General features: G+C 42.7%; 2 protein-coding genes across 9 annotated transcripts in view; one reads left to right on the forward strand and one right to left on the reverse strand.

Annotated features, from left to right (window-relative positions):
* Positions 1-27,389, forward strand: part of TMEM178A (transmembrane protein 178A) — a 248,504-nt gene that overhangs the window by 142,509 nt on the left and 78,606 nt on the right. For 6 of the 8 annotated variants that reach the window (XR_004352831.1, XM_032652737.1, XM_032652736.1 and 3 more), the window contains one exon: positions 22,218-22,316. The gene's annotated coding sequence lies outside the window, so the exon portion shown is untranslated. Of the gene's footprint in view, positions 1-15,886; positions 15,919-22,217; positions 22,317-23,184; positions 23,198-27,389 lie in introns of those variants that run through there. The other 2 variants (XM_032652741.1, XM_032652742.1) reach the window with 2 other exon arrangements.
* On the reverse strand, positions 5,467-6,307 carry LOC116764284 (josephin-1-like). The gene has a single exon (XM_032652744.1). The coding sequence runs from the start codon at positions 6,229-6,231 to the stop codon at positions 5,623-5,625; it is 609 nt and encodes a 202-aa protein (XP_032508635.1). The 5' UTR covers positions 6,232-6,307; the 3' UTR covers positions 5,467-5,622.

Genomic DNA, 27,389 nt, shown 5'->3' on the forward strand with positions numbered 1-27,389 from the left:
CTGCCTGGTCAGATGACGATCTCCGCTCTGTGAACACCGGTGGTCTCATGGGAAGATGGAATAGAAGAGCATAGGGAGATCAGGGACCTGTGTTACTTGAGGTCTAAGTGAAATAGAAAGTGGCTGGTTGGCTCAAAGTATAAGCCCAGTAGGATTCGAATAGCCACCCTCAGTTTGACTGATGATCTGTTTTCATTCCCTTCTCAAAGATGGCAACGCCCACAGTGCAGTCTCCACTCCACCCTTCCCGCTGCCAAAACAGGAGTCAACGATCATTTGGATAGGAGTTTTCCTCAGAAAAAACAGCCGTGTCTTTTAATGCAGGGCATACACATTCCTTGAAAGGCTTTCTGTCGAAACAGACAAGATCCCAGCCTTCCTTCCTTTCAGAGAGATGAAAATATCACAGCCTGTGGTGGTTGAGAGCGCCGTGAAAACTAAATTCCTTAGCCTTGAGGTGTAGGGATGGGTGTGTGTGTTTTATTTATTATTTACTGAGAAGCCTGCCCAAACACTGCATTTTAGGAACTGGTAAGAAATACCGATGAAAATATGAGCACCCGGGGCATGAAAGAGCCTTTGAAACTAGGACAGACTTTCATTAGAGCCCTACCTGGAGTCTGTGGGCAAGGCAGTTTGTATGCACTACCCTCTCATCCTCGCAAATCAGTTTTTAAACTTGGTTTAGGCTCCGGGAAGCAGTGAAATTGGGAATTTCAAATGAGCCTCTCATTTCAGATGTGTCCATAATAGAAACCACTGGGCAGTGGGGCATAATTAACAATCTCTCCTTCACTGAGACCGCAGAATGGCATTCATTTCACCAACTGGGCTTGACAAGAATTGGCTAGAATGTCTGAGTAGCTTTCCAGCTGCTGCTCGCGTAGCTCTGGCTTCCAGCAGTATTTGCATTCCAAATAAAACGAGGCCTGAAATAGATATGCAATACATGTTCAAAGCTATTTTTAATCAATGATCACTTGGTTCGCTGTGAAAGATTATCAGCAGGTCACAATCCATTTCGGATTTTGCTGTGTCCTGCAGAACTGATCTAAACACACAGCGACTTCAACTTCCTTGTGCTTTGTCAGCTCTGTGGATGAAGGGGAGGAGGGGCTTGAGTGGACGGGGCCGCACAGACATGTTTACAGTTACAAGGACCAGAGCTGAATGGCCATTTACTTGAACTGTTTAAGTTTGTCCTGGTCCCACAGAGAAACTTTGTGGGGCAGTCATAAGCCCGGAGGATTCTGTCCTCAGAACCTCCATCCTGAAACTCGCCATGTTACTGTCCAGGAAGCCAATCAATTTCAATTCAAGGGAGAACTCAGAAAGGAATGTTTCTCATTTCTAAGCCCCTTCTAGCTGTGGGGATGCTGTGAGCCCTGCATATTTCTTTATAGATAGTATCTTCCTGGAAGCTTGAGCTTTCTATAGGGACTGCTGCCAATATTATCCACTAGTTATTGTTGTTGTTTTAAATAATAGCACCTTACATTTATTTAGCACGATTACTGTTTGCAAGCAAGTCTATAATCTCATTTGCAAAGAGAATTTACATAGTATGAATATTCAAATAGTTATAATTGCATATTAATTTTGTTTAACAGAATATGCTCATATTACTTTCCCCACCCCTGTTTCTCTCTTTTCTTTTACTATAATGTGTTTTCCTTTTTGATCCAGCTCTTCTGCCTTTTTTTTTTTGACTTTTTTTTTACACATCCATTGGCAACTATATTTCAATTGATCCCCAGGACTATTAGTCTTAATCTTAAAACTTAAAAATAAACCCTCTGGGGCTTCCCTGGTGGCACAGTGGTTGAGAGTCTGCCTGCCAATGCAGCGGACACGGGTTCGAGCCCTGGTCCGGGAAGATCCCACATGCCGTGCAGCAACTGGGCCCGTGAGCCACAACTACTGAGCCTGTGCGTCTGGAGCCTGTGCTCCGCAGCAAGAGAGGCCGCGACAGTGAGAGGCCCGCGCACCGCTATGAAGAGTGGCCCCCGCTTGCCACAACTAGAGAAAGCCCTCGCACAGAAACGAAGACCCAACACAGCCAAAACTAAAAATAAATAAATAAATAAATTTATAAAAAATAAAAAAATAAAAAAATAAACCCTCTGTCTTTTACCCATAATATTCATTTTGCCGTCATTTTCCATCCTCCCCAAATGCTAGTTTATAATTTCCAAAAACATTTTGCTGTGATTTACTTAAGAGTTTAGATGTGGCTTCGTCTTTTTTCAAATTATAATAGTTGATACCAACTCATGCACATATAAACTCTGCACAAGGTTTCTAACCTCTCTGTGCCTCAGTTTCCTCATAAGTTAATTTGAGTTCATTAACTATTGTGAGGGGTAAGTGAGTTATAACACTGTAAAGTGCTGAGTGCATCTGGCACGTGGTCAGCATTCACTGAATGTTTGCTGTTACTATGTCGTTTGTCTTCCTCCACGAAAATGTGTGCTCTGTGAGGGCAAGCTCTGTGCTGAACGGCTTGCATTTGGCCCTCCAGGTCCATGCTCTGCCTTCTCCACCCTGTGCGTTGACCCAGCAGACAGGTGTTGTATGGACCACATCAACAGTCCTTACCTGTGGCTCCAGGTTGGGTTTTGCTCCTTGTGGAGTGCTGGCAGGAGACTGGAGGGAGCAGGGAGAGTGAGTTTGGGGAATTTGTTCCTCTAGATCCCTCCCTGGGCGAGTCACATCAGGATGGCTGTGTCCTTGACTGAAAGTCACAGGTCCTGTCGGATGGCCTCTCCACAAGCTTTCTATCCAGGCGTCACTGACTACTTCCTCCCTTTGCCTGCTCAAGCCCAGTGCTGGCCCCTACACTCTGCCGACACCTTAAATTACCCCTGTTTAAAGTCCCCTCAAATTATCCAATGTGAACGTGGCTTTCTTTGTCTTCCATGACTTTGATATTTTTGAAGAGTCTGATCAGATATTTTGTAGAATGTTGCTCAGTTTGGGTTTGCCTGGTGTTTTTTCACGGTGAGCTTGCAATTTTGCATTTTGGGAAGGATACTTTAGGGGTCATGTACCCATCTCAGTGCATCGTATTGGTGGATACATGATTCAATGTTTTATTACTAGTGATGTTAACCTTGATCACTTGGTTAAGGTGATGTCTGCTTTACTTTATTATACCGTTACTATTTTCCATTGTAATTAATAAGTAATTTTTGGACTCTCTCTCTCTCTCTCTCTCTCTATATATATATATATATTTTTTTTTTTTTTTTTTTTTTTTTTGCGGTATGCGGGCCTCTCACTGTTGTGGCCTCTCCCGTTGTGGAGCACAGGCTCCGGACGCGCAGGCTCAGCGGCCATGGCTCACGGGCCCAGCCGCTCCGCGGCATGTGGGATCTTCCCAGACCGGGGCGCGAACCCGCGTCCCCTGCACCTGCAGGCGGACTCTCAACCACTGCGCCACCAGGGAAGCCCAAGGACAATATTTTGAGACTATGCAAATATCCTGTTTCTCTTCAAGCTTTCACTCATTAGTTTGAGCATTCATCAGCAGATCTTGCCTGCAACAGTTAACACGGTAGTGTTCTAATGCCAATTTTCTATTTCCCTCATTCCTTCCATATTTCTTTTTTTTTTCTATGTATGGAGTTTTCCATTTTTAATATTTGGTTAAACAAAATACATCTTTTGTAAACAAACCCAGCACAAGGCCAACAAAAAGGAATCAAAGCAAGAAAAACAAAAAGCCTAGGGTTGCCCCTTACTGGGCCTCAGGGTCAGGCCTGCCCCCTTTCTTAAAGGAAGTGGGGCATTTTGCCCTTGGGCATCAGCATAGGTCCCTGTTCCTAAGCACCAGAATTGGATATGAACAGAGAAACCAGCCCTGAAATGTTTAAGCGTCTTTGCATATATCCCACTGGCTCATGGACTCCAAGTGCATGGGGACTCCTTTGAAGTGCCGTTTGCACAGGCCCAAGCAGATTGGTGGCAAGGAGTTTCCTTCTCCTCCCAGGAAATGGCTTACATCACTGACAGTGCAGGTGGACCCAAGGTCCTGCTTGTGACAATGAGCAAGGTTGGCTGTAACTTCTGGCTGGTGGTGGTTGGAATGTCATTGTGCGGGGGCGAAGAGCTCCCTGTGGTGCCAAGCAGGTCTGGTGTAGAAAATGGTGCAGAAGACAATGCGGCCACTTGCTGAGAGGGTGTAATGCAGTTGCCGCTTGGTGGCCTCTGTTACTCAGTAGAAAAAATGGCCTTGTTGGATGGAAGATACATGTGCAGAGAAAGTGCTGGCGTAAACATGCACTCCAGTCACAGTGGGGAGAAAGCCTCAGCTTCATCCCGTTAAGCTTGCTCAGACTGGACATGCAAGCCCCAGGCTGGCTCTGCTATTGGAGAGGTCTGGCCAGTGGGGCAGCTCTCAGACCTGCCGAAACCACTGACCTGTGAGGGCTGGACAGGCCATCCTTGCCTGCCCGCCTGCCCTGAGACAACCACAGCCACTGTGGTGACAGGCGGTGTAGTATGACCCTTACTTCTCCTTTTGTTTTCCCAAGTTACGGGGAGAAAAGTGGCCTACAACTATTTAAAGAGGTAGGGGGCGGGTCCATTCTCAGTTGATCTGTAAAGGAAGCTACAGAGAGATGACAAAGCGTAATGCACATATCCACCCAATGTGAGGGCTCTGCTGCTTGCCACTATAGTGACTCCGAGCCTAGGACGTCTACCCATTCTAGCTGCTCCAAGTCTCTGAAGGCTTATCTTCCTAATACTTTCCTTGCCCAACTCTGTCTCAAACTAGTAGAATTTGATGTCAAAGGCAGTCTTATTTTTTCCTGATTTTTGCCAGGGTGGGTCAGCTGGGAAAACTGCCCTTTTGCCTATCTTGTGCCTCAAAGCCTCCTAAACCAGTGCAATGCAGTGAAGTGGGAGGGATGATGCTGGAGTGAGGCGGACAGGCTGCCCATGCCTGCCCCAGCCTGGTTCTGGCCACATCCTCTTAGGTATCTAGCTCACCCTGTCACACTAGAATATCGCAGGATTCAACCGCCCGGCATGGAATATTAGAGAACTTTTCATTATAAAACTCCAAGGATGGCCATAAACCACTCTTAAAAACAGGGTAAGGGCGGCATTAAGGGTTGGAGACAGCATGCTGTACTGCTGCTGCAGTTTTGGAGATGGTTTCCTGAGAGGCCTTTTTGCTCTAAGTCCTTCAAACCCGTCACATGGGCTTTGCCTGTACTGTGTCTTCAGACCCACTGGTTGCCAGGAAAGGGGAAGTGAAGGCAGCATCTCCAGGTGAGTCAGAGCAGCAGTGAACTCCAGCAGAGCCTCTGCCAAGTCCTCAGAGAAACGGGGAAATAAGCTAAGACCCACCTTTCTTTCTCCTCTCTTAAATAAAACCAAAGTCTTCCATAGCTTGCCCTAAGCACACACAGCTCCTACTTTCCTTTCCCAGAACAAGTAACGCTGGTTGGTTCTGTAACAGTCTACACGTCTGTCCTATTGCACTGTCAAATCTGAGGGGAAAAACCCGATGAGATGTTTGGGGACGTGGCAAGGGCAGACCCACTGTAGAGGCCACAGCACATCACAGAGGATTTCGGGGGTTGAGGTGAGGGAAGGCTGGGTAGAACTGTGTTACACATCAGCCCTCCAACTCTGATGGGCCTCCACCTCTTCTGGTACCACCAGCAGGAGTTCACAGTTCTTTCCTCGCAAATGATGTTTTAAAAATTTCCTGAGCTCGCCCTCACCTCCAATCCATTCGGGCATCTTCAGTTTGGAGTCGAGGTTGTAGTAGGCACCTCCCACCTCTCGAACACAGATCCAGTGCTGCCTTTTGAGTGGCAACTTCAGTGGACCCCAACACAGGCTGGAGGGCAGATTCATGATGAAGCCCATGACGTTAGCGAGAGCAATGGCGCCGACATCCCTGCGCTTGTCCCACCAAACAGCTTCATAGCCTTTGGTTTGAAGTGCTGCCATAATGACGTTCACATCATAGTTTCCATTTCCCAGCATGCTCTTCTTGTGGGGGGTCACCATGGTGTTTGGAGACAACCTCTGGAAAATCTCTTGCAGCGTGTCTCGGGTGAAGGCATTGCTGTCCTGGAAGACGTTATTGAGGGTGTGCAGAGCACAAAGCTCCCTGCGCTGTTTCTCATGGTAGATTTGTAGGGGTGCAGCCTGGGACAGCTCCAATGATTCGGATTTGGCCTTGTCTCCTTTCCATGGCACGCAACTCATGTTTTTCGTTTTAGGTTCCAGAGAGGGCTAAAAACACCCCACTCTTTCCTCCTGAGGAGGAATGTAAGCTTCTCAGTCTTTGCAGGATTCCTGAGGTCTACCTTATTTTCTGATGTCCATGATTTATGCTTTGTCACGGGGAGAAAAGGTTGTAATCAAAAGGCAAAATAATCCCCCTCTTCTCAAAACAAAGATAACTTTTGGATTTAGTGTATTTTGCCACCACTGTCGAAGTGCAGAAGTTTTAAAAAATCATATAAAATCTAAGACCTTGTTTTCCTTCTTCCACCTTCCTCTTCTACCCCTTCCAAAAACACACGATTTTCTTGCTGTATTTTCCTTTCTGCAAATGCCAACCAGACCTCAAGGCAGGAGGACCGAACGGAGTCGGTCACATCGCTCCTTTTCTCCTTTTCTTCCATTTCTTTGGAACCACAACGCCACTGACTCAGGAGACAAGGCCAAGTGGTGGGTAAAACGCAAATTTCGAGCAGCTAGTGAGGGACGGCCAGCGTGGGATCGCGGGCCCTGCTGGGGCGTCGGGGGAGGCTCTCCATCCTCTCGGGTGCGGTGGGACCCCGCGGGGCCAAGGCCGGCGCAGCTCCCTCGGAAAGCGCGGACTCTCACCCTCTCGTCGCGGCCCGCTGCAGGCCGCCACCTGGAGCTGCGAGCCGCCACCTGGGCCGCGCTCGGGCGGGCGAGCGAGCGCGTGCACCTGAGCCCGACGTCAGCGGCTCCGGCCCATTTTTTTAAAAAATTATTTTATTTATTTATTTATTTATTTTTAGCTGCGTTGGGTCTTCATTGCTGTGCACGGGCTTTCTCTAGGTGCTGCGAGCAGGGGCTACTCTTCGTTGCGGTGCGCGGGCTTCTCATCGTGGTGGCTTCTCTTGTTGCCGAGCACGGGCTCTAGGTGCGCCGGCTTCAGTAGGTGTGGCTCGTGGGCTCTAGAGCGCAGGCTCAGTAGTTGTGGCGCATGGGCTTAGTTGTTCCGCGGCATGTGGGATCTTACCAGACCAGGGCTCGAACCCCTATCCCCTGCATTGGCAGGCGGATTCTTAACCACTGCGCCACCAGGGAAGTCCCCCATATTTCTTAATTGGAATTCATTCTTCCATAAGGAAGAGTTGTATCTTATTTATTTATTTCAGTATGGACTTGTGGATATTTATTTTATTATTAGGATTATATACAACCCCACGCTATCATTATTTATGAAGTTGGTCCAACTTTGGCTATTGGGAGCTCTTTTAGACTGGATCCTATGTCCTTTTCACATACACACATTTTTGAGCACTTCCTTATTTCTGGCACCAAAAGATGCTTCTGCTATTTGTATTTTTCTTTTTTTAAATGAGTAGACTTTATTTTTTAGAGCAGTTTCAGGTTTACAAAGAAAGTGAGCAAAAAGTACAGGGAGTTCCCATATACCCCCCTCGGTTTCCCCTACTATTAATATCTTGCATTGATATGGTGTATTTATTACAATTGATGAACCAATATTGATATATTACTATTAACTTAAGTCCATAGTTTAAATTAGGGTTCACTCTTTGTGCTGTCTAGTTCTGTGGGTTTTGACAAATGCATAATTTCATGTGTCCACAATGACAGTGGCATATAGACGAGTTTCACTAGCCTAAAAATTCCCTGTGTTCCATCTATTCTTCCCTCCTTCCCCCCAACCCAAACTGCTGGAAACCACTGACCTTCTCACTGTCTCTGTAGATTTGCCTTTTCCAGAATGTCACATTGTTGGAATCATACAGTATGATGTGTCTTCTTTCACTTAGCAATAGGCATGTGAGGTTCTTCTATGTCTTTTCATGGCTTCATAGCTCATTTCTTATTATTACTGTATAATATTTCATTGTATGGATGTACCACCATTTATCCACTCACTGACTGAAGGACATCTTGGGTGCTTCCAAGTTTTGGCAATTATGAATAAAGCTTCTGTAAACATTTATGTGCAGGTTTTTGTAGGACATACGTTTTCAACTCATTGGCGTAAATACCTAGGAGTGTGATTGTTGCCTCATATGGTGAGACTATGTTTAACTTTGTAAGCAACTGCCAAGTTGTCTCCCGAAGTGGCTGTACCATTTTGCATTCTCATCAGCAGTGAATTCTTGTTGTCTTAACATCCTTCAGCATTTGGTGTTGTCAGTATTTTGGATTTTATCCATGCTAGTAGTTATGTACCAACTGTGTTGTTTAACTGGTCAAATTCAATAAAAGGTGCTGTCTGAAATGTTTGATGAAGGATGTGACTTGAGAATCAGATTTCTTGGAATTGGGAAAGGAGCCAAAGCAGAAGCTAAGTTGAAAACAAAAAAAGAGGGACCAAGTCTCAGCCCAGTATGGCAAAATCTACCTGAAAGCACAAATAAAACTTAATTCCCAAGTCTAGAGTCAAACTGAGGAAAGGAAGTACATTGGTATTTTTTAGTATGTGGACATCTGTCTTAGTGTCTTAATTTTGGTTAGCTGGAATTTCTTCTTCAAGTACATTTATCAGAAAAGATAAATGCGTAATGTATTTTCTGACCCCGTGAATATTGGGAATGTTGGGAATGCCTTCAGGCATAGAAGACAAGTAAGTTGGAGTAGTGGAACATCTGTTGTGCTTTTCTGCTCAGCTTTTCCTGTTTGTCTTTTGTTGTCGTTGTTGTTGTTTTTGTTTTGTTTTGTTTTCAATTGAGGAACGTTTACTCCCTCAACCCATGTATTTTTGGTATAATTATCACTTCAGAGTCAGTATGTTCCTAGACCTGGTTAACTGTGATAACCTGTCCTTAATGACTTCTACAAGGGGTGGGGATATAATCCAAATAGGGCCAGTCAGGGCCTTTGAATTAAATTACATGCATGGCTTGTGAGCTGTATGGATGTAGAGCTGGGCTGCGAGGGGCCATCTTCTCTGCCTTGTGAACAGAGTTCATCTGTGGCAAGAGAGAATGAGGCCAACATAAGCAAAATGAAACAAACAAAATGAAACACGCAGATCTTAGAGATGGAGAGAGAGAGAACCTGAGTGCTGGAGGGAAGAGAATGAGAAAATGAGAGTGGAGCTAGCAGAACTGTTTGAGATCTTTGATCAGCTGCGCTGGAAGTCTTACTCTTGGACCTTCCAGTCAGACAAGCCAATAAATTTCCTTTGTTTTTCTTAAGATAGTTTGAGTTGGTTTTCTGTCCTTTACAACTAAAAAAAAGTAAGTATAGAATTGCTATTAGGAAAAGGCCATTGCTAGGAATAAACTCTACAGTAAAGATTTGGTTGAATCTAAGTATATCACAGGATGGAGAGGACCCCCATACCAAGGGCAAGAAAATAGTCCATCTTTGCTATGCTGTTCCAAAACATATGGTTAAAGGGTGACCTCTTCTTTCTTTGGACTCAGACATGTGCCTGCTGAGACTGGAGCTTTAGAGGAATTGTCAGAATTTCAGGATGTTGCCTGCTTCTTGCATGTCATTCAAGAAAAGAAAAAGCTTCAGTATAAATTGGTCCCTGTGAAAGCAGGAAGGAAATAGTATATAACTTCGTTAAGAGGTGCCTTTCCTCCATTTGGATGTGGGCAGTAAGCTAAGACTGCTGGGGGTCAGATAAATCATGCACCTCATGGAACTACAAAAGCCAAAATCCCTGACCCAAGCTGAAGTTAGTGTTGGCAGAGGTTGGGAGGTGGGAGATGGAGTAGGGGTTGTGATTGGGACTCAGGAGGAATTTGAGAGATCCAGAAGCCTGATCCTTTAAGCCCCTCCCCAAACTGTCCTGCTGAGCACTGGCTGGTGGGGAAGGTAACAATTCATTCCCTAGTAAACAGCCGGTTCAGCCTGGGCACAGCACTGATCAGTTCTGCCTCAGTACCTCAGCCTGAGTCATTTAGGACTCTCATAGCTGAAGGCTAAGAACTGCTGCTAAGAAACAGGTATGCAGAAGAGTCTGGTCTATAATCAAGGACAAGACAAGATTTCTGATTTTCACCTACAGAAGTAGACCCAATCAGTAGATGTCTAGGGGTTTAAAAGTATTGAACTTCCAGAGAAATATCAACCGGAAAGCATTTGGGATTGTTGGATTTCTAAGGCAATCCCCAGGTCCTTGTAATAACACCAAATGCAAGAGAGATGTTAAGGGGCAGGACGTCCAGAAGGATTTTTTCCTACATTCATTTTAGGCACAGCCTTGAAGAATAATGAATGTGGGTGATCTGTGCACAGGGAGAAGCCTGAGGTTGTCAGATTGGTTTCACTGTCAAGATGTAAATTCTTGCTGTGTTATTCTGTAGGGTCTGGTACATGCTGTGGCATACATCATGGCACCCTTTCTGAATGGAGTTTTTGTTTTTTAGTTTTTTTGGCCGCACCGCGAGGCATGTGGTATCTTAGTTCCCAGACCGGGGATTGAACTGCGCCCCCTGCAGTAGAAGCACGGAGTCTTAACCACTGGACCGCCAGGAAAGTCCCCTGAATGGAGTTTTATTGGAAGATATGCTGTTTTTCCTCCTCTACTGTGTAAGGGAGCTGTAGGGGATCATTACATTGATCATTTAAACTGCAGGGTTTTTTTTTTTGTTTGTTTGTTTTTTTGCGGTAGGCGGGCCTCTCACTGTTGGGGCCTCTCCCGTTGTGGAGCACAGGTTCCGGACGCGCAGGCTCAGCGGCCATGGCTCACGGGCCCAGCCGCTCTGCGGCATGTGGGATCTTCCCGGACCGGGGCACAAATCCGTGTCCTCTGCATCGGCAGGCGGACTCTCAACCACTGCGCCACCAGGGAAGCCCTGCAGGTTATTTTTTTATTATAACTATTATTATTGTACCTTTATAGTGAAAAATTTCAAACAACCACTATAAATATCAATAGAATAATGAACCCTGATGTATCCAACCTCAACAATGGTCAGCTTATAGTCAATCTGGTTTTATGCATATCTCCACTCACTAGATTATTTTGAAGCAAACCCTACGCATCGTATCATTACATCTGTTAATAAGTCGTAAGTATTATTTTAAAAAACCCGTAATACAATAACACCCCAAAAATTAACAATGATTCATTATTATTATTAAATATCCAGGCAGTGTTCAGACTTCCAGTTGTTTCTTGAATGTAATTTAAAAAATATATATTGCAGATTATTGAATCAAGAGAAACCATATCTGGATATCAGAGATGTGTACATCACCCAGAGATCCTGGGCATGGAGGTGGGGTAGTAACTGGATGTGATTCTGTGTTGTCTCTTTTTGGAGTAAGTGTGACTTTAGTTATACATTAGTTGGACATACATTTGTTGGACAAATATCAGGTGGAGGGACTTTTGAAATTGTTTGAGTTTGTGTTAAGTAGGCATGGGGGAAATGTAGTTCATATTTGCTCTTATTGTCTGCCCACTCTTTCTTTCTATGAAGGAACTGTCTCCCTCCCATCTCATTAGGTTCTTGTGAGACTGTTAATCACAGTGTATGCACTGTCTGCAGGACCAGTGTGTGACTCAGGCCTGACCAATAATGGGCCAACTTCGCATCCATGGTGATTAGACATGGTCTGAATACAAGCAACCAAAGTATTCTCATGAGATTGAAAATCTCACGGATGCAGGGAGTCTGTCATCCGTTTGAATCATGAGCTAAAACAATGTGGGTATGGAATTTTTTCCTTGGCCACACTCCCTGGGATAGGGAAAGAGTGTACATAACAGTGGGAGAGAATGAGGCCAATATAGAGAGAAAAGCAGAGACAGGATGAAGCAAGAGTTGGCGGGGTTGATGGCAGGGAGGAAGAGAGAGAGGGGCAATGACAATATTTGAGCCCTTGGGTTTAGCTGTACCTAAAGTTACCTTGGAAGTTTTGTGAAACAATATATTCATTTATTTCCCCTTAAGCTAGTTAGAACTGGGTTTCCTCTCGGTTGCAACTAAAAGAGTCATAAAAACTGGGTATAAAAATCTTGAATTACAACTTTTGCCCCTCAAAATTCTATATACTCTGCTTAATTTCCTTCTAACATTTAATAATGCAAAAGAGTGGAATTCCTGGTGGTCCAGTGGTTAGGATTCTGAGCTTCCAGTGCCAGGGGCTGGGGTTCCATCCCTGGTTGGGGAACTAAGATCCTTCAAACCATGTGGCACGGCCAAAATAATAATAATAATACGAAGGAGAAGTTTGTGATCAGCCTGACTTCCCTCCCTTTATTATGCAATTCATTATTCCTGTCTGGATGCTTGAAGAGTTTTTTCTTTATATATATTTTCCCTCTGAAACATTATGGGCTCCTTACACCTGCATAATTGAGGCTTTTTCCAATTTGTGATTTTTTTTCAACTGTGTCTTTGATTATAATTTCTATTCCACTTGCTTTGGTTTCTTTCGCCTATAATTCATAGGTTGGATGTTTATACATTGGGGATGGTGGGAAATAGCAATATTCTGACAGCCTCCAAAAGCAACAGCTAGTCAGTAAAGGTCAGCTATCCAGTTTCTGGGTTGGGACAGGTCTTGCATTCTTATTCCAGGGAGCCAGAACGTTTGGGAGAATTGAACGGACTTTGTACCTTTTTTTCAGATGGGTAGTCTTTCTATTAAGGCAGCATAACACAAGGATTTACCAACTGCACTCTTCAGCGCAGTTCCATCAGTATGGTGGTTAATGAAAATGTTAGTTTTTAATTCCCCCCCTCCCTTCTGATTCATGCTTATTTTAAGGGAAATTTTAGAGAGACTGTCAGATGCCATTTAAAGTTGAAAGTCTTTTCTGTTAACTTAAGAGCTAGTTTCTATCATGTACTTTGTGTTTTCAGCATTTACTTAATTAATTAATTCAATTCTCAAGCCAGCATTATTGAGCAAATTTTATATGGCAGACCCTGTGGTTGGCTAGGCGATAAAATTGAATAAGTTGCTATTCTAATTCTTAAGGACCTAGCAATCTAGTGGGTAGATAGATGTACAAAACAACCAACTACAAAGGACTGGTAAGCCTATGATATACACAGTGCTCTGGGAGCAAATTGGGAGGTGACAGACAATTGTATCCAGCTTTGTAGAATCAGTAGGAGCTTACCAAATAAATGGAAAAGAAGCATTGCTGTATTATTCTACTATCATTGACCTGTGTCCTTTGAATGGGATGTGATGGGGCCTCTGCCTGTATATGGATATTTCTTTTCAAAATTTCACTCCACTGCCTTTAAATTTCACAAGCGGTTTCTTACAACTGACCGATCTGCATGCCACACACAGTATATGGGATGAGACGGGCAGTTTTGCCTCTCTCCTTGTCAGTTTAATTTTGCTTTTTCTCTACCCATTCACTGGGTGTGGAGATGCTGGGTTTTTACACGTTTTAATTGCTTATCTATTGCAAAATATATTTATGTAATTTTGAAGGAAAGCAGTGATTTATATTAGCAGAGAATGGGAGAGTTTAAAGGGGTAATCTAGTCTAACCTCCTCATTTCCAGTTCCATTTTCTAGTTGTTAAGGTCATACAGCTAAGTAGGACCAGAGCAGGAATTACAATCACGATGATGAAGATTGCACAGCACTGGCAATTTTCACAAACATTGTTGCATTTAATGTTCACAAAGATCCTCTGAGCCTTGTATTATTATTATACCCCATTTACCAGGGAGGAAATTAAACTTAGCAATACCAAGGTATTTGTTTTAAAATGTTGTATTAAATCTCTGGACTTTCAGTCTAGTACTTTCTTTGTTACTCAGTGAAACCTCATTGGTTTTCGTTTGTTTAATTGAATTCTAATTAAAAATACTTTTCAAACTAGGATCTAGGATTATCTTTTTTTCTTTTTGTGTTTTTTTTCTTTTAGGATTATCTTTTAAAAAAATAATAAAATGCATAAATGGTATCTAGCCCAATATCTGATTTCCTATATTTCTTATAGTCCATATCACAGGTAATATTTCCCATACTCCTTGATATTATGCTGCTTTGTATTATTGTCTAGTTTGTATTTATATGATTTGTGTTATCTGAGCAAAAAGCCTTTTCCCTGTTCAAAATCTAGTAATTTTCTATTACACCCCCTCTTTGTGACTTCTTTTAAGTTCACCAACTGTCAGCTCTTTCCCGCCTCTCCATGGCAGATTGCCAGATTGTATAAATCATGCCTTTGGCTGTTCTTGTCAACAACTGAAGCAGAATTTTTGCAAAAATCTTGTGAACAGTGTGTTGCAATGTTAGTGGCCTCTGCTACTAATGCCTCCCTTTTCTTTCTTTTAATATGAGGCTCGGTCCCCTTGTTTTATGAAGTGGACCATTTCATCTTTCTTCCACGTGCAGCTAGCTAGGCTTTTCTCATGGATTTAGTAGAAGCTGATCTTGAAATTTTCACAAAGGTGCTTCTTCTCTTGCTCCTTTAGTTTCCATTAGGATCCCTAATGGGAGTGATGTTGAACACCCATCATCTCAAAGAGTTCTATTTTCGAATCCTGACCCTGCCACTTTCTGGTTGAGTCATCTGGGGCAAACTTTTCCAACCTCGTCTGTAAAACGGGATCACATCACACATACCTAATGGCAGAATTGAGAAGATGGAATTACCATTGTGTTTTTCAGCCACACCACATGGCATGTGGGATCTCAGTTCCCTGACCAGGGATCGAACCCACACCCCCTGCATTGGAAGCACAGAGTCTTAACCACTGGACTGCCAGGGAAGTCCCAAGAAGATGGAATTAGATGAGAATAGTGCCAGATACATAATGTTTACTAAAAAGAATGTTGATTGCCACTTTTATTATTCTTGTAAATAATCCTTTCTTTGGTTGAAGTTTCTCTTTGTTGTCAAGCTAACCATTCAGTCATATATCACAAACTCACCACTGCCTTCTCTCTTTTGAAACATTGTAAGTCAGTTGTTTTGTTTTTGCCTAAACTCTATTTCTTGAGCATCTTGACCCAGCTCTCTTTTTTTTTTTTTTTTTTTGCGGTACGCGGGCCTCTCTCTCACTGTTGTGGCCTCTCCCGTTCCGGAGCACAGGCTCCGGACGCGCAGGCTCAGCGGCCATGGCTCACGGGCCCAGCCGCTCCGCGGCATGTGGGATCCTCCCGGACCGGGGCACGAACCCGTGTCCCCTGCATCGGCAGGCGGACTCTCAACCACTGCGCCACCAGGGAAGCCCCCCAGCTCTCTTTTTAATTGTTTTGCTTCATTCTTTTCCTATGAGTTTTAGGGCCTACTACTCTCTGGCATCTTTAGATTGGAGCAAATGGTCCCTTTGAGTCATTCCTCTGACATTTTTAGCCACTTTATATTCTCTCAGTAGTTTGCTAACTCCATATACAATCTGATAAACCAGTTCCCAAGAAGTCAGTTTTAAGATAGTGGAAAAATTGGTATCTATCACTTTACAGTGATTTGCTCTGGTAGTTCTATTGGCTCGTTTCCTGTTTTCCCCCCAAGCTTTTAGAAAATGCATTCACATAAATATTCTTCAAATCTGTATTATTCATATTAATTTCATAGGCTGTGATTGATTATTTCCAATCCTGTCCCTTTTAGTTGAAGGGCGGTCAAGATCCTCTTCCAATTCTAATGCTTCTTTTTATATTCAGGAAACTCACCATTTAACAGATATAACAACAACCATAAATGCTAGGATACAGGGACACAGAGGGATAAAAAACATGGTCCATCCTTCAAGGAACCCATAATAAGTAAGTTGTCCCTTCCTTATTTCTTTAAAAGACATTCATATCGTTTTATTTTCATAATCGTTAAACTTGGCTTCTTACATAAATGAGTATCTAGTCCTACATCCTTGGAATAATTCTTACCATCAGGACTATCCTAAGGCTTATATTAAGGTGAAAAAAATATTAGATGGTTCCCAAAAGAAGTGGTTTGTGGTTTGGGTATAATTTGCTTAGTATTTGCATATGCCTATTTTGAAAAGACCTAGTGTTTCAAGTTAAAACACTAAGGCTATAAATGAGAGCAGATTTCTTGCTTCATGTTTGGCTGCCATAATTGATACCGATTCCAGAAACGTATAGCCAGAAGTGAGTCAACAGTTAAATGGAACAGAGAAGAGGAAAAAAAAAAAAAGTCTCAAGAAATCTTCTAAGACAGTAATAGCCCCCATCTGGAATTTTCCTCTCCTCTGTAAGAGCTTTTGCACTTAGAGTGCAGTGTGGCTGGATGGAGCTCTGGTTTGCATACTGCCGGCTGAGGGTTACTCCAAGTCCACCCCGTGCTCAGCTATTTCCCTTACTGGCTTTTGAGTTAGAGCATGGAAGACCCCCTATCAAAATAGAAATGTTTAGACACAGAATTTTATTGCTGAAAGGGATCTTACAGATCATTATACCACAGAGATTCCCAAGCCTTTTCAAGTGTGAGAACCCCTTTTCAATCTCAACGTTTTTTGGATTCCCATTTAGTAGGACTTGAACTTGTAGTATGCATGGATTGAGAAGGTATATAATGACAATATGCCACTATGAGTTCAATTTGCATGAATTTAAACTTCGTTAATCAGAACAGCAATTACATATATTTGAAACAAATAGCTATACCTGTATGAGTGAGACATATCACTTATTTCATCTATAGCCTGCTAGGTATACACATGGATTTGGAGATCCCATGAATTTGGAGGGCCCTGGGGACCTGCACCTTGGAAACCATTGATCTAATCCAGTCTCCTGTTTTAACAGATGAAGATAAATGTGGTTTGTGGATATTAAGTGACTTTCTAAGGATACAGCTAGTTAGTGGCAGAGTCCAGTTCTTTGACACCTTTTCCACTGTGCCTCAGCTGTCTTAAACTTATCTGAAATTATTATTCATCCAGATCAGCAGAGAGAGGTACTGTAAATGAACTAGCTCAGAGGAAACTATGATTGTGTACCACACACAGGAAAACATGCTCCTGTATATAACAATAACAAAACAGATCAATTAGATTAATTAATTAGTTTGTATATAGAATTAATTAGATTGTATGTAGTTAATTAGATTGTATATAGAATTCTTGCATAACTTGTCTCACTTGACAATTACATATTTCTTGAGGATTGCAAGGAAGTAGAGACCTGTGTTAGGTACTTGATAAACTGTGGAGTGAATATGAAAAACGTTGACTTTCTGGCCACAAATAATAACCCCTCTCAAAAAAAAATGCAGAGGAAGAATTAAAAACCTTAAATATTATGGGTTTTTGGCAATGAACGGGCACAAAAGTCAGCAAGAATGGACATCCTCAACTTCTGCCAAGTCAGGAGGAGCAGTTCTGGCTGCTGAGTTGAGAAGAGAAATGAGAAAAATCACCAGCCAAATCATCCGTTCTAATACTGGCAGACACAGGAGGGGGAGTGTGTCAGAGATATTAAAAAGCCATTCAGTGTGAGAATGATGCGATTCAGCTAGGGAAAGAAGAAAAGAACAATTGATATTTCCTGGATATTTATTAATGTTTAGATACAAGAGGTTGTATTGAGAGTCGCCAAGTCTTCAGCCTGTTTTCTCTGAGTGCTTGATACGGCGTGAAAGAGGCTGAACAGAGTGCGGTTCAGATCCGTGCTCTCCCTGGGTGACCCATTTCTGCCAGTACTGCACTGGGTTAGAAAACTTCAGGGGTTTCCTAGACTAGCTTTAGGTCTCTTTTGATCTGGATGACCCTTGGGAGTCTGAGTTGATTTTGATTCCTGTGAAAATTTGGGTCATTTGGGGGTAGATCTTGCCTGGTCCAATCATATCTTCTGTGTGGATATGGTAATAATGAGGGTCCATTCAGTTAGATCCAATAGTGTCTCAAGAAGGTCAAGGCTACTTATCTAGTTATGCTGTGTATCTGTTTTCCATAGATAGAGGATCTATTTCATGAGCAAAGTTTGCCATCTTCATTCCAACCAAATGATCTGAAACTATGAGCTGCAAAAGGAATCTTAAGGGAAAATAGGGCTGAACGTGAGCAAATCCATTCTCACCACCGGAAGCTGTAACTCCACCTGCATAGTCTCTGGGGGACAGCCCATCTGACTGAGTCTTAGAGAAACAGAGTAGATATAACTGGTATTGACAGAAAAGTTGTACAAACAGATCGTGATTAATTCTGTAGTCCTTACAGCTGAATATAACAAAACTGGGGTCCAGGGACTGTTGCTTTGCCTCCATGTTCTCTACCCGCTTGTTCCCGAGACTCTAGGTGTCAGAGGGAGGGAATGGCGTTTGCCATAGAGCAGAACCCTTCCTCTTCTGAGTAACTCGCCTGTTAGAGCTGCAGTGCTGGCAGCGGTCCTGAGAAGGGCTCTGCAACGTGGGCTGGTTTGCAGGAGCATTTTCACTGCAGGCAGGTTCCGTTGCCTTGGTGAAGTCCCCACGCATCTGAAGAGTGGCTCATCTGTTTCCGGCTGGGGATCGCTTGTGCTCACCCAGGCACCCATGAGAAACCTGGGAGACTGGTGAGCAGGTGCTGGCTGAACCGGGAACCTTTAAGAATCAGCCAACAAAATAGATAATTTTACTCAGTACAATTCCAGGAGGACTAAGTTTTGGAGGAAATGCTGTCAGAGAAGCGTTTTCAGTGTCAGGGGCCTAGGGCAGGAATGGTGAGTGGAGAAGGAGGAGGGAAGAGGAAGAACAGAACGAAGAAGTGAGGGGGTGAGTTGGGGGGTGAACGGGCTGAGAGATTCTTAGCACTCGGGTGGAGAGAGTTGTCTAAGAAAGATTTTAAGGATGTAGCCTTTATGATATGCTTGTAAAACCTCTCACCCTGCTGCTTCCTGAAAATCACAGTAAACATCTACATTGTGCTCTTTCCAGTGTGGGCGTCAGGACCCACCTTTGGCTACTGAGCCGTTGAAGTGTGGCTGGTCCGAACTGAGATGCGCAGCAAGTGTAACATACGCACTGGATTTTTGGCGACTTAGTGTAGAAAAAAGAATGTAAAATATCTATTGCATTGATAATTTTTTACATTGAATACTTGTTGAAACGATAATATTTTTAATATATTGGGTTAAAGTATATCATTAACGTTAATTTTACCTGTTTCTTTTTACTTTAAAAAAATGTGTCTACTAGAACGCTTAAAACATAATGTGACTGATGTTATATTTCTACTGGATAGCACTAATCTAAATGATTCTTCAAAGCTACTGGAGTTAGATTTGTGTTTATTTTGGGTTAGTATTGGTGGTGCTACAGGGTTGTACAAGCAGACACTCACACCCTTGTCTGCTGATGGCCAAAATGGAAGGGAGGGTCAGACTTGATAAATCTCAGGCTCCAAAAGGAGCATTGGTCAGCAGGCTCTGGTAAGTACATCTGTGTGCCGAGACCTGCAGACATTTGGAAAGATTCAGAGTCAGAGAAATACCTGGGAGAAATGGGGCCTGACTTAAATATATCGAAAGGAGACCAAGTTTTCCTACAAGAACAGAACTGGTATTAACAGAGAAACCTCAGAGGGCAAAGATGGGAAACAGCGGGGATGGGAGAGAAGGTGCAGCCTTCTCTGCGAGTGTGTCATGGCTCAGTAAGACGGGAATAAAGACACAGACCTACTAGAGAATGGACTTGAGGACTCGGGGAGGGGGAAGGATAAGCTGTGACAAAGTGAGAAAGTGGCATGGACATATATACACTACCAAATGTAAAATAGAGAGCTAGTGGGAAGCAGCGCATAGCACAGGGAGATCAGCTCGGTGCTTTGTGACCACCTAGAGGGGTGGGATAGGGAGGGTGGGAGGGAGATGCAAGTGGAAGGAGATATGGGGATATATGTATACGTATAGCTGATTGATTCACTTTGTTATAAAGCAGAAACTAACACACCATTGTAAAGCAATTATACTCCAATAAAGCTGTTTTTAAAAAAAACAAAAACAAGAATGCCTGATGCCTGGGAGGGAGGAGAAAGAGGAAAAGAAGAAAGGACGGAGGGGGAGAGAGGAGAAGAAAGGAAATAGAACTGAATTGAGAAAAATAGCCACGCAAGGCTAGACGTGGTTCATGTGGTCCCTGATAGATCTTGTGAGTTTGAAACAACTTGAGAAATGACCACTCCACGGAGCAGAAATCCTCTGTAAAACCCCCACAAGTAAAGAAAAAACAGGTTTCCTGAATGTTCAGTAGCAGCAGTCGTGAATCTATTTATTTGAGAAACGGCTTTGAAGCTGCCCCAATTCTTTGTTAAGACAAGACTGGGGAGAAAGGAGTATTTGCATAAGTGATGAGGTGAAAGGGCTGCTGGCGTCCTCAAAGTTGAATGCGTCCCAGGGATACATCCTTTAGCGCCCTCCATAGGAGGCCAGGGAGTCCCTGGCTGCATCCCTGGCACAGTGTTATTCTGTAGCGGTGTGTATATATCTCGCTCAACTATTTGGAGCGCGACTGGGCCCTTCAAGTAACCAGAATAACACCCTTCATTTCACTTTACGGCCAGCAAAGACACTCATTCCAAAGAGTTAGTAGAAACACGTAAAACCCTTCAGTGGAGTACTGCCTCTGCTCTGGGTCTGAACAAGTTCAGTCCAATTTCTCATCCCATAACTCCTGTGTCTATGGAGCCAGGCAGTTAAAATGAATGACCGGAGGCACTGCAAGGGTCTGAAGTGCCTCACAAATCATCAAAGAAAGACTAAATTATGTCCTGAACTTACCAAAGCCAAAAAGTGAACTAATAATATATTTTAGAAACAGTTGCTCCAAGAGCTGAAACTGAAAACATGGTGATGTTTAACTCCAATTTAATGAGAACATCCAAGTAATTAAAAGGCCCCACTCTTAATGCTTTCTGGTTGATTGAAGGTGCTTTGCATATTGGAAACAGGTATGAAAAGCTTTTATGTGTTAAGGGTTCTCTGAGGCAAAATTGTTAACACTACCCACCTGGTGGACCACCTGCATCGGTTTAGCTAGAACTAGTTAGAAATGCAAATTCTCAGGGCCCACCCCAAAATCTGCATGTTATCAACATCTTTAGGGGATTCTAGGCACGCTGAAGTTTGAGAAGCACGGGCCTAGGGGCCTAGTGTGTCTCTTGGAAAGGAAGGAACACCCTTTCCTTGAACAGGGCCTCTGGGGACCACAGGTAATCCTTATTTTATGTTCTAGGCACTGGGCTAAGAACTTTACACAACTTACCTCGTTTTAATCCTTCAGCAGTTCTAAGGAGGCAGTATTAGAATTAATGCCACTTTACAGATAAGGAAACTGAGATATAAAATCATTAAGCAATTTGCCCAAACCCACATGCCCTAAGTAGGAGAACCGGGATTTACATCTAGGCTGCCACTCTTTGGCAGGACATGATTCAGTCTTTTTCACTTGGGTTTTTTTTTTTTTTTTTTTTTTTTTGCGGTACGCGGGCCTCTCACTGTTGTGGCCTCTCCCGTTGTGGAGCACAGGCTCCGGACGCCGCGCAGGCCCAGCGGCCATGGCTCACGGGCCCAGCTGCTCCGCGGCATGCGGGATCCTCCCGGACCAGGGCACGAACCTGTGTCCCCTGCATCGGCAGGCGGACCCCCAACCACTGCGCCATCAGGGGAGCCCTTCACTTGGGTTTTGAGCCATCTACAAGATGGGCAGATAGGGAGTTCTGTGGGTCCTACCCACATGGGTTTGCTTTGTCCTTTCCAAAAAGCCTGGGATTTCCTGCTTAAAAGTCCCACAGAATCTAGGTGGTGGAGTGACTTCCCCAGATCACATAGTTAATGGCATAATCCTGGCTGGAGTGCAGGCTCTCTGACCTTTCATCTCATATGTTACAATAAAAAAAAAATACCAAAAAGCAAAACTGAGACCATAAAATTGAACTGAAATACCGTCTTTTAGGAATAATGTCTATTAAATTTGGAGGTTTACTCTTATATGACTCAAGATAGCTCAAGGAAAGGGGACTTATTTAAAAGTGGGGGTGGAGGGAGTCAGTGACACCCCTCCTTTCACCCATCACAGTCTCGTGAAGCACACGTTCTGTTTCTCTGTTCTCTTCTTCTCCCTTCTGCAGGCAAGGCTGTCTCCACTACTCCTCTGCTTATGGGTGAATGAAAATGGCCACCCCAGCCCTGATTGGACAACATCCTTCATTTCACACACCAGCAATCATGTGAGCATGGTTTTGTGTCTCTTATTTCTAATTCTCCAGTCAGAGAATTCTAGGCTATTCACTGATCTCTCATATTAATCAGCCAAGTCAAGTTGTTATTAAAACAAAGGCAAGAAGGCTACCCCTTTCAGTAGGGGCATAGGGGTAATTCCAAATAGTGGATTATAGAGTAGGCAACCCTGCCCAAATGTTCTACTACATTTTAAAAAAAAATAAGATCATACCTCTTGTAGCTTTTTTTTTTTTTTACTATTTTGCCAAAATACTTCCCTGCCTATAAATAATATCATACCTCCTCAGTTTTTGTGATGGTGATACAATCAGCATATCCACTGTATGGCTCTGCCTCGGTTTGCTCAACCAGTTTCTGTTGGTGGGTTTTCTTTCCTCCAGGTATTAGCCAATATTGTCAATGTTGTAATGAACAACTTTGCCATAAATCTTTGTGCCCAGTCTTAGTTCTTTTTTTAGGATAAATTCTTAAAAGGCAAAACTGCTATGTGAAGAAGTGTGGCCATTTTTAAGGCTTTAGAAATACATACACCAATTACCTTCTGGAAAAGCTGTCCCAGTTCAGACTCCTACCGACAAGGGAGTAAACCTTCCCACAACCTCACCAGCACTGGGGATTATTCTTTTTTATCTTTGCCAATTTTTTTTTTTTTTTTTTTGCGGCACGCGGGCCTCTCACTGTTGTGGCCTCTCCCGTTGCAGAGCACAGGCTCCGGACGCGCAGGCCCAGCAGCCATGGCCCACGGGCCCAGCCGCTCCGCGGCATGCGGGATCCTCCCGGTCCTGGGCACGAACCCGCGTCCTCTGCATCGGCAGGCGGACTCTCAACCACTGTGCCACCAGGGAAGCCCTCTTTGCCAATTTTATAGGTAAAAATTGAGCTCATTGTTCTTTTAATTTGTGTTCTGGCTGAGGTGGAACAATTTTTTCACATGTTCACTGGCCTTTTGTATTTCTGGTTTTGCAACATATGTCTTTTGAAAACCTCAGCTGCACTTTACAGAGGAAAAAGATTTTGGCAGTTGTCATTAAATGTCTGCTTGTTCCTTATTCTAGTGGAGTCCTTTAGTTGATTACCCCAACCTGAAGGTAAACCAGCATCGCATTATTAGGATAATAGTATTTGAGTCTTCAAACAACATGTAAAGCTAAGCCTTTAGTTTGTTACAATGTCCTTTATGAAGATGTTCTAGGAGAGGCGAATCGATCTTCCAAGCTATGTGATAAAATGTCTGAGACCAGAATACCTAGTTGGCTGAAATGGTGGGATGGGGTGAAGTGAGAATATGAAAGATGTCAAAGCAGTTGGAGTTCTTAAGGGAAGAGAGTTTTTCGTACTATCCTGATCTCTAAGGACGGGGAGAGGAATCTGTATGGGAAGTTGACTGTTTCTTTTTAATCCTTGCTTTACATCCAGCATTGAAAGGATGGACCCCTATCTCCTGTTCAAGTTGAAGTGTGGGTAGTTTTGAGTCTCCTCGCAATTACTTCCTGGGACTTTGAAAATGATTCAGGATAGAAGACTCCCAAGAGATCAGATTGAGGTGACAGTAGGCTCATTGAGAATCACAGGTCAAGACATTTTGAGGAATGCGGGCTGGTGGAGCTTGGCTACACCGGTCAGAGATGTCCTTCTGTATAGGCAGTAGCCTCTGGTTTGATTCAACAGGGTTTCCCAAGCTTCCCTCATGATAATGATCACCTGATGTATTCACTAAAAACAAACATTCCAGGCCCACTGATTCAGACTCTTCAGACAAGGGCCTGATGATTCTACCATCAGAGAAATTTGGAAAACACAGATTCAGAGGTTCTGCGGGAAGGCCTTTTATAGCAGATAGCTTTTTGGATGTCCATTCAGCCACCAATACAATACAATACAATTCCCTACCCCTAGGTCGGACCTTAGTATTCATGGTTGGGCTTTGTCATACCCATGTCCCTGGCTGCAAAGGAAGCCAGGCTGTGCCAGTCAGATTTTCTCTTTGTAAATTAAAAATGGTATTTAGAGGTAGCCAGTCTGTCTCTAGAATTGCAGTATGGAATCTCAAGAGCATGGGGCAGCTATATTCTGCCATGTGGATGAAGAAGCTGTTAAGATGGTATACAGGAAGACAGAAGAATGAAACACAGATGCCCTCTTGACTTGCTTTCAATAACATGTATCTCTACTAAGATACTCTACTATAAAAAAAAATCATCTGCATGTAACTAAAACCTTTACCTTGAACATCAAGTGAAGTTAATGGGTCTTCTATTTTATTTTATTTTTTAAATTAATTATTTAAAAAATTTTGCATTTTATTTATTTTTTATTCAGCAGGTTCTTATTAGCCATCAGTTTTATACACATCAGTGTATACATGTCAATCCCAATCGCCCAACTCATCACACCCCCACCCCCACCCCCTGCCGCTTCCCCCCTTGGTATCCATACGTTTGTTCTCTACATCTGTGTCTCTATTTCTGCCTTGCAAACAGGTTCATCTGTACCATTTTTCTAGGTTCCACATATATGTGTTAATATACTATATTTGTTTTTCTCTCTCTGACTTACTTCACTCTGTATGACATTCTCTAGATCCATCCACGTCTCTACAAATGACCCAATTTCGTTCCTTTTTATGGCTGAGTAATATTCCATTGTATATATGTACCACAACTTCTTTATCCATTCGTCTGTTGATGGGCATTTAGGTTGCTTCCATGACCTGGCTATTGTAAATAGTGCTGCAATGAACACTGGGGTGCATGTGTCTTTTTGAATTATGGTTTTCTCTAGGTATATGCCCAGTAGTGGGATTGCTGGGTCATATGGTAATTCTATTTTTAGTTTTTTGAGGAACCTCCATACTGTTCTCCATACTGGCTGTATCAATTTCCATTCCCACCAACCATGCAAGAGGGTTCCCTTTTCTCCACACCCTCTCCAGCATTTGTTGTTTGTAGATTTTCTGATGATGCCCATTCTAACTGGTGTGAGGTTAGAACCTCATTGTAGTTTTGATTTGCATTTCTCTAATAATTAGTGATGTTGAGCAGCTTTTCATGTGCTTCTTAGCCATCTGTATGTCTTCTTTGGAGAAATGTCTATTTAGGTCTTCTGCCCATTTTTGGATTGGGTTGTTTGTTTTCTTAATATTGACCTGCATGAGCTGTTTATATATTTTGGAGATTAATCCTTTGTCTGTGGATTTGTTTGCAAATATTTTCTCCCATTCTGAGGGTTGTCTTTTTGTCTTGTTTATGGTTTCCTTTGCTGTGCAGAAGCTTTTAAGTTTCTTTAGGTCCCATTTGTTTATTTTTGTTTTTATTTCCATTACTCTAGGAGGTGGATCAAAAAAGATCTTGCTGTGATTTATGTTAAAGAGTGTTCTTCTTACGTTTTCCTCTAAGAGTTTTATAGTGTCCGATCTTACATTTAGGCCTCTAATCCATTTTGAGTTTATTTTTGTGTATGGTGTTAGGGAGTGTTATAATTTCATTCTTTTACATGTAGCTGTCCAGTTTTCCCAGCGCCACTTATTGAAGAGACTGTCTTTTCTCCATTGTATATCCTTGCCTCCTTTGTCATAGATGAGTTGACCATAGGTGTGTGGGTTTACCTCTGGGCTTTCTATCTTGTTCCATTGATCTATGTTTCTGTTTTTGTTCCAGTACCATATTGTCTTGATTACTGTAGCTTTGTAGTGTAGTCTGAAGTCAGGGAGTCTGATTCCTCCAACTCTGCTTTTTTCCCTCAAGACTGCTTTGGCTATTCGGGGTCTTTTGTGTCTCCATACAGATTTTAAGATTTTTTGTTCTACTTCTGTAAAAAATGCCATTGGTAATTTGATAGGGATTGCATTGAATCTGTAGATTGCTTTGGGTAGTAGAGTCATTTTCACAATGTTGATTCTTCCAATCCAAGAACATGGTATATCTCTCCATCTGTGGGTATCATCTTTAATTTCTTTCATCAGTGTCTTATAGTTTTTTGCATACAGGTCTTTTGTCTCCCTAGGTAGGTTTATTCCTAGATATTTTATTCTTTTTGTTGCAGTGGTAAATGGAAGTGTTTCCTTAATTTCTCTTTCAGATTTTTCATCATTAGTGTATAGGAATGCAAGAGATTTCTGTGCATTAATTTTGTATCCTGCAACTTTACCAAATTCATTAACTAGCTCTAGTAGTTTTCTGGTGGCATCTTTAGGATTTTCTATGTATAGTATCATGTCATCTGCAAACAGTGACAGTTTTACTTCTTCTTTTCCAATTTGTATTCCTTTTATTTCTTTTTCTTCTCTGATTGCCATGGCTAGGACTTCTAAAACTATGTTGAATAATAGTGGTGAGAGTGGACATCCTTGTCTTGTTCCTGATCTTAGAGGAAATGCTTTCAATTTTTCACCATTGAGAATGATGTTTGCTGTGGGTTTGTCGTATATGGCCTTTATTATGTTGAGGTAGGTTCCCTCTATGCCCACTTTCTGGAGAGTTTTTATCATAAATGGGTGTTGAATTTTGTCAAAAGCTTTTTCTGCATCTATTGAGATGATCATATGGTTTTTATTCTTCACTTTGTTAATAATGGTGTATCACATTGATTGATTTGCGTATGTTGAAGAATCCTTGCATCCCTGGGATAAATCCCACTTGATCATGGTGTATGATCCTTTTAGTGTGTTGTTGGATTCTGTTTGCTAGTATTTTGTTGAGGATTTTTGCATCTATATTCATCAGTGATACTGGTCTGAAATTTTCTTTTTTTGTAGTATCTTTTTCTGGTTTTGGTGTCAGGGTGATGGTGGCCTCATAGAATGAGTTTGAGAGTGTTCTTTCCTCCGAAATTTTTTGGAAGAGTTTGAGAAGGATGGGTGTTACCTCTTCTGTAAATGTGTCATAGAATTCACCTGTGAGGCCATCTGGTCCTAGACTTCTGTTTGTTGGAAGATTTTTAACCACAGTTTCAATTTCATGACTTGTGATTGGCCTGTTCATATTTTCTATTTCTTCCTGGTTCAGTCTTGGAAGGTTATACCTTTCTAAGAATTTGTCCATTTCTTCCAGGTTGTCCATTTT

This window comes from Phocoena sinus, chromosome 13 (assembly GCF_008692025.1).
Source record: "Phocoena sinus isolate mPhoSin1 chromosome 13, mPhoSin1.pri, whole genome shotgun sequence".
Classification (NCBI taxonomy): Eukaryota; Metazoa; Chordata; class Mammalia; order Artiodactyla; family Phocoenidae; genus Phocoena; species Phocoena sinus.

Excerpts from the sequence above, each read along its gene's own strand:
- LOC116764284 (XM_032652744.1), bottom strand. The coding sequence starts at position 6,231 with ATGAGTTGCGTGCCATGGAAAGGAGACAAGGCCAAATCCGAATCATTG.